Source organism: Carlito syrichta, unplaced genomic scaffold (assembly GCF_000164805.1).
Source record: "Carlito syrichta isolate Samal-C Ts95f unplaced genomic scaffold, Tarsius_syrichta-2.0.1 Scaffold176108, whole genome shotgun sequence".
Classification (NCBI taxonomy): Eukaryota; Metazoa; Chordata; class Mammalia; order Primates; family Tarsiidae; genus Carlito; species Carlito syrichta.
Genome location: NW_007120204.1, coordinates 109314 through 121727, shown reverse-complemented (window position 1 = coordinate 121727; position 12414 = coordinate 109314). Strand labels below are relative to the sequence as shown.

The window sequence follows — 12414 nt, the reverse complement described above, 5'->3', positions numbered from 1 at the left end:
CCCTAAACAAATACCTATTAAGTAGCAGAAGTGGTTCAAATCCAGGTTTGAATAACTTCAAAGATCCTGCTCTTAATTTCTTTCCTGTGCTGATTTCTGCAAATATGAATAGTGCCAAGATTGAAATACAGAGTAAATGTATTAGGTATTCAGAGCAGGAAGAGGCTGCTTTTGCCTAAGTGGTCAGAGAGCTACAAAGACTTAATTGAAGAAGATAAAAAAAAAAACTGCAGCAGCTACCATAAGCCATCTAAAACCAATGCTGAACCACCATACAATTTTCTCTAGTTCAAATCAAAAACCTTAGAGATGGCAAGTGATAAGAACAGGCAAATGAGAGGAAAAATACTAAGAACTATATAGTAAGAACTATCCTTCCTAATTTTGTTAGAAGGCCACTGTATTACTATCTCAGGACCATGAACTTTCTGTCTTGTGATTCTCAAAGTGTGTTTCATTGACCACTTACTTCAATTTCATTAGTTTCAAAATTTATAAATTTATAAAAATACACATTCTTAGGTTGCACCCTGGAGGCAAGTGGAACCCTAGAATTTGGACCCAGTGAACTCAGCAAGTTCCTCAAGTAATTATTAGGCACATTATAAGAGCCTGTGCTAATCCATCCATTATTCATTAAGGGGTTGAGATGAAAGTGATTCAAGCCAGGCTAACCAGATACCCACTAATATAATATGCATCTGGAGAGTGGGGTAAGAGATGGGAGATAAGGAATAGGAAACAAATCATACTAACTTATGCATATAAACACTTCATTTTTATGGAAGAAATAAAGATACAATGAATTTCAAAGGAACACTAAAGGAAAGTAAGGATTTTAAAAAGCAGAAGTAAAACAGGATGGAAGGACATTGCCATAGGGGAGAGTATATGCTGGTTGATGGTTAACATCAGTACTCCTAGGGTATTTTTATGCCCCGTGTCTCATGTTGCATGTCCTTGTCTGTTCTCTCCCATCTGAGGGAGAGGGAGGGAGACAGTGAGAGAGAGAGAGAGAGAGACAGAGAGAGAGACAGAGAGAGAGAGCGAGAAAGGAAAAGAATAGGGCAATTGCCTTGTTCTAGAAATAGCTCTGACAACAACAAAATAAAATCTTACAAAAATTTCAGTGTTCACATTCCCTGGGGAAATATATGTAATCCAAGAAGAAAAATTACCTGTGATTCTCCTCTGGTCAGAATCTTTAGATGATTTGTCACTCTTTTTGATTTCTTGCTAATTGAATGAATATTTAGTTTAGACAATTTGTCTTTAAGTGATTCATCCTCATCACTCTTCTTGTATTTTAAAACTGAAAAGGAAGAATGCAATGACATATCTGAACACACACAGCATTGAAAGTGTGCACTTCCCCCAAAGTTTTCAGGATTGGTATTTACATTCAATATATAAATCTATATAATTTTTGCCCTGGTGTGGTGGCTCATGCTGGCAATCCTAGCATTTTGAGAGGCTGAGGCAGGATTTCATGAGCTCAGGAGTTTGAGACCAGTCTGAGCAACACAGCAAGACACTGTCTCAAAAAACCAAAAAGAAAAAAAAATCAATATTATTTTTAACTCCCTTCTGCAGATGCCATATACTCCAGCCTCACTGTCCAGTCATGTCCCCACCCCACTGACCTTCAGAAACACAGTCATTCAAGGACATGACACAGTCTATGACTAGGAAGTTAAGACAAATAAATCTGCTTACTATAATCAAGCATACAGTTATGTTTACTACAGCATTTTTTTCTAATAACAAAGTATTGGAAATAAACATTTATCCGTAGGGGAACAGTTTGACAAATTATTATATATTCATAAATGGAATATTATGAAAACAATATAAAGAAGGTGATATTAATTGGAAGAATCTTCATAATACACAAGGCCTGATAATTAAGTTCATGAATTCATCCTAGAAAAAGTGCTAAATATCTCATTACTGAGAATCATTATGGTCACCTTCAAAGTAATTCCTTAGGGAAGCTATGCACTGATGACCAGCACCTCATCCACCCATCAAAGTAATTTTGGAACAATTTTTCTGGAATGGCCATCAGAGCAGTCATCATGAGAGTGTCAGAATTTAAATTAAATCAATGAACAAACATTAAATTTCTTGTTAAACTTGGAAAGAATGGAAGTGAAATCAGGGACAGATTAGTCCAAGTTTATTAGGATAATGCCATGAAGAAAAAACAGTTGTGTACAAATGGATTAAACATTTTTTGAAGGGGAGAGAAAACATCACTAATGAAGAGAGGTCAGGATGGCCGGTAATGAGCAGAACTGACAAAAACATGACAAAAATTTATTGAATTGTGTGTCAGAATAGTTGACTGACTGTAAAAAGCATAGAAGACCAAATAAACATCAATAGGAAATAGCTAGGAAAATCTTTACTGAAAATATTGGCATAAGAAAGGTGTGTGCAAAAGTGGTCCCAAAGGAGCTCTTGCATCATGACAATGCAACAGCTCACACAGCACTGTCTATGAGGGAGTTTTAGCCAGTAAGCAAATAACTGTATTGGACACTCCCTACACACTCCCTACTCCCTACTCACCTGATCTGGTCCCCAGAGACTTTTGTCTTTACCTGAATATAAAGGAAATATTGAAAGAAAGACATTTTGATGATATTCAGAACATCAAGAGTAAAACGACAACAGCTCTGATGGCCATTCCAGGAAAAGAGTTCCATAATTACTTTGATGGGTGGACTAGGCACTGGTGTGGGTGCATAACTTCCAAAAGGGAGTACTTCAAAGGTGACTGTGGTGATATTCAGCAATGAGGTATGTAGCACTTTTTAAAGGATGAATTCACAAATTTAATTTTCAGAACTCATATAATTAAATTTGAAAAAAAAAAAAGCAAACTGTAGTGCCTTACATGTTATAGAAAGGAAGGAAAGAAGTGAAGATGTGAAAGGGAGGGAGGAAGGAATGGACAGAGGGACAGAGAGAAGAAACTGGAAAAAAGATGGAAATCTGAAGACAATTTAATAAAATATTAGCTATGCAAGTTGGAATCATGGGAGTGGAAAAATTTTACACTTTAGAACTTTAAAGTAGTTTAATCAAAGAGAAAAGTAGCAAAAATAATATAACAGCCATTATCCACCTTCCAGCTTTGTCAAATCTTAACATTTTGCATTGTTTCTCATATTTTTATTTTTTTTAAAAAATCACAAAACAGTTGAAGTCTCTGTGATCCTGATGTTTGATTCCTAAAGGGAATTGTTATCCTAAATATTGGGGTTTATTTACTAGTATCTACTTTTATATCTTTGCTGTGGATGTTTGGAATCATACCCATACATAGTATTATTTCTAACTTTTTTAAACTTCATAAAAATGGAACCATATTACACATATTCTTCTATCACTTGCTAATTTACTTTTTAAATAACCCAAGATTATGTTTTTGAGATTAACTTAATTGATTCACATGACTTTTATTTCATCAATTTTTTATCTTCTTATTCTACCACAGTGTCTAATAAGCAGTTTATTTATCTATTGTCTGAATAAATATGTAAACCTCTTTTTTTACACTTATGTTCAATGCTCTTTACTAGTCTATATCTTTTGGAGCACACGGGCAAGAGTTCCTTTAGAACAAATACCTAAAAATTGATGTCTGAATCTCTGGTGTGTTCACCTTCTATTTTGCTAGATATTGTCAAATTATTCTCTAAAGTGGTGATTCCAATTTACTTTCTTACCTGTACTTTGAGATTCAGCATTTAGCATTATTAATTTACTCTTTTCCCCAATCTGTTGAGTTGGTAATTGTAGGTTATTATGATTTTAATTTGCATTTCCCTGATTATTAGTGAGGTTTAGCCTTTTAAAACTTTTTTGTTTTTTCAGTGAATTGCTTTATTAACCCTTTTTGTATTAAAATGTTTTTATTATTGATTTAATATCAATCATTATATATTCTAGACAGTAATCCTTGTGTGCTGTCTTTTCATTTTGTTTATAGTGGCTTTTATTCTATAACTTTCACTTTTTCCTGTATATTTTCCTTTACAATTTTAATTTATTAGTACAAATATATTACTTTTTGAAGAAAATTAAAAAATAAAACAAACAATAAATGAAGTTGTTGAACCAATTAGCTCTAATGTCCCACAATTGCTTTAATGTTGAATTGAGATTCAATATTAGGATTACAGATCCAATTAAGAAATTTATAGACACAAATCACTGAAGGAGGACCCACAGCCTATCCCAATGGAATATATAGGAACCATATAGTGATCCCTCCTGTTTTGAAATCTACATTTTTCATTAAACACTAATTTTATATCTTAGCATACCAAATAGTTAACAATAATTTATTAATTTTAGAAACAAGTATACTTGTTCCCAACAGTAGAGAAATTATTGCCAAAAAAAGTGCATTTTCTACGTGCTAAGACAAATGAATCCAATGTACTAGAAAGGCCCCCTCGCCTGAACCTGCCCCTTTCCCAGACACTTTATACATTAGCTTCCCTCGGCTATGGTTACCTGGCTATGTCTCCTTATCACACATACCTCTAATGATTGAAGGACTGTGCTATAGGACTATGCTATGGGCATCTTCAGTCCATATATGTCACCAGGAATGTGGTGGACAAATGAGATTGAGTGTATGGGTGTTTGATTTTTTTTATTGTCATTTTTTGGTGCCTCTTGATATCCTCAACCCAGTCAGCGAGGCAAAAGCCACAGTCTCCTCCCCAGTTTCTAATTCTAGAATTCAAATCACGTTTACGGCAACTGCTATAACTACTTAGATGTTCTGTTTCCCAGAAACATAAACAGGACATTGCAGTCATGGAAAAAAACCAGTTCATCATATCTCATCCTACCTAAATCTTTCCTTCTTTTAAGTTCATTGATGTTAACATTAATGTCTTTTACTGCAGCAAAGGCATCCTCTAGTGCTCTGTAATCTGGGTGGGAGGAAGGAGTAGAATTCCGAAGTTCACACAGTAATAAGGGATATTTCATCACACGCTGAATTGGTTTGATCATCAAAGATCCCATGTCCAATAAGTTTGGTTTACCTCTATAATAAAGATAAATAGCATCAGTTTAACAAATATTTGTTTTACTAACTCTTTTCATTTTTGTGATTAAAAAAAATTATTACACCTAAAACAGTTTTTCTCTTTTTTTCCATTTGGTTATATAAAACTTCTAAATGAAAGCAAGGACAAAAGATGATAGACAGAAACAAGACTGAAACAAACTACTAAACAAAACAAAACAAAACAAAAAACCTAAAAGAAAATAAACAGGCATATCTGTCCACCAAAAGGGATCAAAACATGATTTCATCAATATTCCATGTACAGTTTTTAAAAAAATAAGTCGTTATAATATAGTAAGAAACAATTTCAAAATGTATTTTCCATGACAACCAAGAAAAAAGCATTTTCCTGATGGTATTTTTGTGATTATTAGGAAGAAAATAAACTTGTTATTTAAAAATCTAAACAGATGACTTGCAGTGATTTCTAAAAAGCCACTTTATGCAAAGAGATGAATACAGAGATGCTATAGGTAAGAAATATAGTCATCCTTTTCAAATCCTAATAGGTGGATTTTTCCAAACTTCAATAATTTTTTAAAGCACTAATATGTACAAATGACAGATCACATAATTAAAATAGTAAAACAGATATAAAATGTTAAACAAGATTAGAAAAATGGCATCATTAGAAAAGTTCTGATCACATCTTAGAGACCACCTAATTCAGTTCTTCATTTGATAAATGAGAAACCAAGGAACTATGATTATCACATGCACACACACCCCAGACATCTCCCCATTTTATTTTTATCATATTATTTATTGCTATCTAAATATCTTGTTTCCCTATATACCTGTTTATAGTCAGTTTCTCGTGCCACTGTATCTCCAGCATGACATAGAGTACTTTCTCAATGCATGTTTGTAGACTGAAAAATGATAAGAATTTTCAGAGTTTCTGTAATGAGCTTTAATTTTATATCCAAGTTTTTTCGCCCAAAAATTGCACAATGGTCCAGAATAAATGATTGACAAATTTTGTTTGCATACAGAGACAATGATGATAGCATAATAGAGACAAAGACTAAAGCAAACCCAAAGGCAACTTTTTTTAAAAAAAGAAAACCAGAATAAATATTAAAGATTTGCAAGGAAGTAAAAAATTGCTTTAATATGCTTTATCTTGTACTTCCTAACCATTTCCACCAAATATATTAAGGGAGGAAAAGAGGGAGGTAAGAAGAGAGGGTGACAGAGAGGGAAAAAGAAAGAGAGAGAGAGAGAGAGAGAGACAAAGAAAAGAGAGAATCAGAAAGGAAAGGAGAAAGAGCAAGAAAGAGAGATTGAATATTGATTTCCTGGATGATTGAGTGAAATAAATAAAAAGGAAATGTATTATAAATACTGAAAAAGTAACTAAAACATATTTTCTAACTGATGGTATGTCAGTAGCAGAACATTTTAATACGAAGGACAGCATTTTCTTATATATCTTAAGTGGAGATTCTTCAAAAATACAATCAATTTAAACACTTAAGTAGAAATAAATCCCTTAAACCAGGCTTAGTGGCTCAGCCTGTAATCCCAGCGCTTTGGGAGGCTGAGGTGAGTGGATTGCCTGAGCAACTTGGCGAGACCTCATCTCTACAATAAACCAAAAATTAGCTGGGCGTGGTAGCGCACGCCTGTAGTTCCAGCTACTTGGAAGGCTGAGGTAGAAGGATCGCCGGACCACCTAATTCCGGCCACTGCACTCCAGTCTGGGTGACGGAGTGAGACTCCAACTCAACAACAACAAAAAAAAAGAAATAAGTCCCTTAAATAAGAAACCAGTCATGATATGGAAAGTATTAAATTGATTGTAGGAAATCATACTATCGTTATGAATGTGATCAGAATTTTTTCTGAGCTTCTCTTTTATCACCAATTATTGATTTATTTGATCTTTTAAAATAACTGAAAATACTGTCAAAATATAAAAATAATCAAACTTCTCAATAAAAGAAAATCTAACTTTAATAAGATAGATTATTAGTTTATTAGTGTGATTATTGTTATACGTGTACTTCTTATTTTTGATTACAAAAAAATCCAAAATCCCCAGAAGTATTAAAGGATGTATTTGTATCTTTGAACTGCCCTCCTTCCATTCTTATTTAGATCTGCCAAAAAACCAACCTAGGCTCTTTAGTTGTGTCCAAATCATATTATTATTTCTTTTCCATCATTCTTTGGCACAAAAGCTCTATTCCCTTCCTTTTATGTTTCAAGGGACAGTAGTAACAATTATAAATTATTATTGTTTCTCTGAAAAACATCATGAATGCAAATTCTAAAATGGCAATCTCAAAATTGAGAAATCTCCCAGACACTTTTGACTTCAGACATATACTTCAGACAGTTGCCCAAGTGATGGGCAACGATGACCTGATATCTGCATGACACAGACAAGCAATATGGAAGAAAAGATAGAGGATGTGTTATAAGATAATGACATCCTACGAATTCAGTGCCACAAAGCTCACCCCATTTAATCCCACCAAGATTAAGTTCTGATACCACGCGAGGCAGAGGAGTCCGATGTGTGATATAACCCATCTCAGCAAAGGCACCAATTATTACATGTCTCCCCTACAGCAAGTAACCAAATGTGTAACAGTTCCCCATACATATTGGGCTGAAAACTAAACTAGTTATTAATGTGTAATTCTGTTTCATCTTAGTCTTTTTTATCGTGAATTTTTTGGCAAGTATTTAGCACCATAAGTAGCTACACTAATCTCATTACAAAATATTGTTGGGACTTTACAAAGTCAAGTAAACACAGCTGGCTTTGTTTTAGCAGCATTCAGTTTTGCTGCAAAGAGTTAACATCAAATACCAAAAAAAAAAAAAGTTGTGCAATGAAAATAAAAATGACATTTAAACAATGTAAAAACTATACTGGAAAACAGAAGAAAATAGATATTCAACATGAGACATATTTATATTTCTTGATTTGAAGGAAAAAATAAGAGAAGAAAAATTATTCATGAAACTATTAGCCATGCTACTTTGAATTTCCTCTATTTTATGGCCACAAGCATCCTAAATTTAATATTTATTTTACAGTGACAACAACCATCTATACTGCTATGGAATTGTTTTCAATTTACCCTCCTTTTAAAATATCTAAGTAAATTTTAAAAGAAACTGTATGATCTATATAAATAAACAAGTAGCATTTGTCATAAATTAAATATAACAGTAAGAGTAAGTATGTAATAATTATTAAATTTCAGAAACTGTAAAGGAGATGAATGATAACTTATGTAGCATTCCCCAATTATTCATTAATTAGAGTCATTAGGTATCTATGAAAGTGGGGAGTAAAGGACTGGAAATTAATATGGGGAGGATAAGTTGAAAACCTGTTTAAAAACAGCCCCTTTAAAAAGTAGACAAAAGACATGAATAGACATTTCTCAGAAGAAGATATGCGGGCAGCCAACAGACATGAAAAAGTGCTCAGCCTCATTCATCATCAGAAAAATGCAAATCAAAATCACATTGAGATACCACCTAACCCCAGTAAGAATGGCCAGCATTCATAAAACAAACAACAGATGCTGGCGAGGATGTGGAGAAAAAGGAACACTTCTACACTACTGGTGGGAATGCAAACTAGTGCAGCCTCTTTGGAAGACAGTGTGCCGATTTCTGAAAGAACTAGAAATTGACCTTCTGTATGACCCAGCAATTCCCCTATTGGAAATATACTCAGAGGAACTCAAATCATTTTACAAAAAAGATACCTGCACGTGTATGTTTGTTGCAGCTCTACGCACAATAGCAAAAACACGGAACCAACCATGTTGCCCATCGAAACTGCACTGGATAAAGAAAATGTGGTACATATACACAAAGGAATATTATGCAGCCATAAAGAAGGACAAATATATGGACTTCGCAGCAACTTGGATGGATTTGGAATCGATCATACTCAGTGATCTATCACAGAAACAAAGAACAGAATACCATATGTTGTCACTCATAAGCGAACCTTGAACAATTATAATACTATAAGAAAGCGATTGGCAGTAGTGGGAAACTGTCAGGGGAGGAGGGTTGGGATTGGCAGTTGAGGGAAACTGCTAGGGGAGGAAGGGGCATACCTCATCAACAAGGGTACCTGTATAATCAACGTGTGTATACCTAACCCTGAATTGTACCCCACATCTTTATAATAAATAAAAAAGAAAACCTATTTAAGAAACTGCCTAATTTTTAGAGTGCTACAAAAACAAGGGGTATCACTTGAGGGACTAAGAAAAAACTCTTGAAAATTCAAAGGATAATAGCAGAAATAAAAACTGACAAGTGTGGGGAAAAATATTGAGAAAATTTCCAACAAAGAACAAAAATACAAAGGAAAAGGAGAGAGAGGGAGAGAGAGAGAGAGAGAGAGAGAGAAATTACAAGACGAATCCAAGAAGTCCAATATCTAATAATAGGAGTCCCAGAAAGAACAGAGTAAATGAGGGGAGGAAATAATGAGTGAAATTATTCAAGAGAACAATGTAACTACATAGGGAGAATATAGAAATGAAAGGGGTGCATGTGTACATGTGTGTGGTGGAGATGGAGACAGGAAAGAGGGATAAATTATTGTCTTCCACAGGGGGAAGCCAAAATATAATACATAAAAAGGAAAAAATGTGTTTTTAGAATCATGAAGGTCAGCCAAAATATGTGAAAATAATGTGTTCTGATGAAGAGCATTTAGTAAGGGCAGGTAGGAAAATAGATTATTAGTTTTCTTGACAAATCCTGCAGAACTATTTTGCTGTTTTAACCATGGCTACATATTTTTTAAGAAAAATTTTTAACAGAAGGAAAATATACTATACAAGAATAATCAAGAAAATTCTGAGAAAGAAAAGTACTGAGCTGAGACTAGGTATACTGGATATTAAAATATATTATAAAGCTACAAAACTAAAAGCAATTTGGACAAATGAGAAGCACAAAATAGAAAGTCAAGTTATAAATACAAATATGTATGGAAGTTGAGTACATGGTAAATACAATATTTCTATTAAGTGGAAAAATGGATTATTCAGATGTTGTGATAAGTAGCTAGCCATAAAAAAAAAATAAAGGTGGATTTCTGCATCATTCCTTACACCAAAATAATTTCCAAATAGATCAAAATATTTATTTTTTAGAGTAAAACCTTACATGAATTTGAAGAAAACATGGAATTATCCTTTAAAAACCACATGTTGAAGTTTCTATGCAAGACACAAAATCTAAAAGCCATAGTTGAATAAAGTCATGAAGCTTATTTAAAAATTTAGGTCTGTAAAGTTGTATAAATTAAAAACAAAGCCAGAAGCAGCCATTAACATAGCAGCCATTAACTATGTTAAAAGTCAAATGATGAGCTGGAAAAATTACTTACAGTGCACAAGACAGACAAGAGTTAACATATTTGCTAATTTGAAAGACATTATGAATCAATTTCAAAAAGATGAACACCTCCATAAAAATGAAAAATTATTTTAAAAGACTATTTGTGGCTGGACATGGTGGCTCAACCTGTAATCCCAGTACTTTGGGAGGCCAAGGGGAGTGGATTGCCTGAACCCGCTGGTTTGAGACCAACCTCTACAATAAATAAAAAAATCAGCCAGGCGTAGTAGCTCGCTCCTGTAGTTCCGGCTACTTGGAAGGCTGACGCGGAAGGGTCACCTGAGCCCAGCAGGTCGACGCTGGCATACCCGTGAGTGTGTCACTGCACTCCAGCCTGGGCGACAGAGTGAGACTCCAATTCAAAAAATAAAAGATTATTCATTAGAAATGAAATACAAATGGCTAAATACAAATGAAAAATGCGCCAGGTTATTAATAATGCAAATTAAAATAACAGAATACCATTTGGGGCCAATTACATTTAAGAGTTTTAAAGATACAAATATTACACAAATATTAATTGTATCTAATGTCGGGTAATGCAGGAGTCCCAACCTCGGTCCGCGGACCGGTACTGATCCATGGTCTGTTAGGAACCAGGCTGCAAAGCAGGCGGTGGAGCCAAGCTCCGCTTGTTGTCAGATTAGCGGTTGCACTAGATTCTCATAGGAGTGCAACCCTATTGCGAACTGCGCATGCCAGGGATCCAGGTTGCGTGCTCCTTAGGAGAATTTAATGTCTGATGACCCCACCCCACCCCAGCCGTGGAAAAATTGTCTTCCAGGAAACCGATCCTTGATGCCAAAAATGTTGAGGACCTCTGGAGTCATGGATAAATGAACAACTCCTACATGGATAGTGGAAATATACATTAGCTGAATTTTTATGACATTTTCTGACAATAAATCAAAAGTACTTTGAGCCAGCAGTTGCACTCTTAGAAATTCACCCTAAGAAAATAATCAGATTATTGTACAAAGATCATGTATATGAATGAACACATAACATGCATGTTTGTAAGACAAACACAATTCAACTGTCAGTAACAGTTTGGCAAACTAAATCATGACATACATATCAGATAGAATATTATACAGCTATAAAACAACGTGGGTTTCTATTTACTGATGTGGAAAGATGTTCAGGATATATTGATGAATGAGGCAGCAAGTTGACATATGGGAAATATATAATGTTTCTGTGTTAGTATGTGTATAAATAAAAATTTTGTGAATGACGGATTTACTGCAATGTTGCAATGTTTAACCTTGGAATGTAACTACTGATTGTCATTTTTTGTAATCTTTATTTGCAATTTCTTCAATAATTTTAAAAACATAAAGAAAAAAGAAAATATTCTGTAACATTTTGAGATGAATAGAAACTGAGATCCAAAGGTGGGTCAGACAGGGAACACATGTAGAGAGGAGTAAAAGCATGAAGATAACGAAGCATTGCATTTCCGGAGACAGTTTCATTTACAATAGGTATCTTTTTCTTGCTTTAGAACATGGGATCTGTGTCAGATAATTTTGGGGGGCATCTTTAGTGGAGGGTTCTGTGATACATGTCACTTTTATACTGTCTAATATTTGCATAAGATTATAATCCCAAGTAAACATTTTAGAAGTTATAGATATATATTTTTACATGATCTGTATTTTTTTAAAATATAGTTTGCAAAAAAAATCAGGTAATTTTCAGTTGACATAAGTAAGGAATTTTTTGAATGTCACTTAAAACCCCACATTTCTTACATGCCCTTTTGGCTGCAACACTCCTGGCCTAAACAGATCAACAATTACATAGCAGTTGACATTGTCTTTTGCTCTTTTCTGTAGCAGCATGTGTGCTTCTTGACCTGAGTAAGAGGAACAGGAAAGAAAATAGCTCATGGCAAACTTGGCTTTGATGTTCAT

General features: G+C 34.1%; 1 protein-coding gene across 1 annotated transcript in view; it reads right to left on the bottom strand.

The window, feature by feature from the left end:
• ARHGEF38 (Rho guanine nucleotide exchange factor 38) overlaps window positions 1-12414 on the bottom strand; it is a 135516-nt gene that overhangs the window by 29237 nt on the left and 93865 nt on the right. Inside the window, exons 6-7 of the mRNA XM_008051478.1 lie at window positions 4875-5074; window positions 1179-1312 (exon numbers count right to left, since the gene is read on the bottom strand). Coding sequence (XP_008049669.1) covers window positions 1179-1312; window positions 4875-5074 — 334 coding nt within the window. The remainder of the gene's footprint in view (window positions 1-1178; window positions 1313-4874; window positions 5075-12414) is intronic.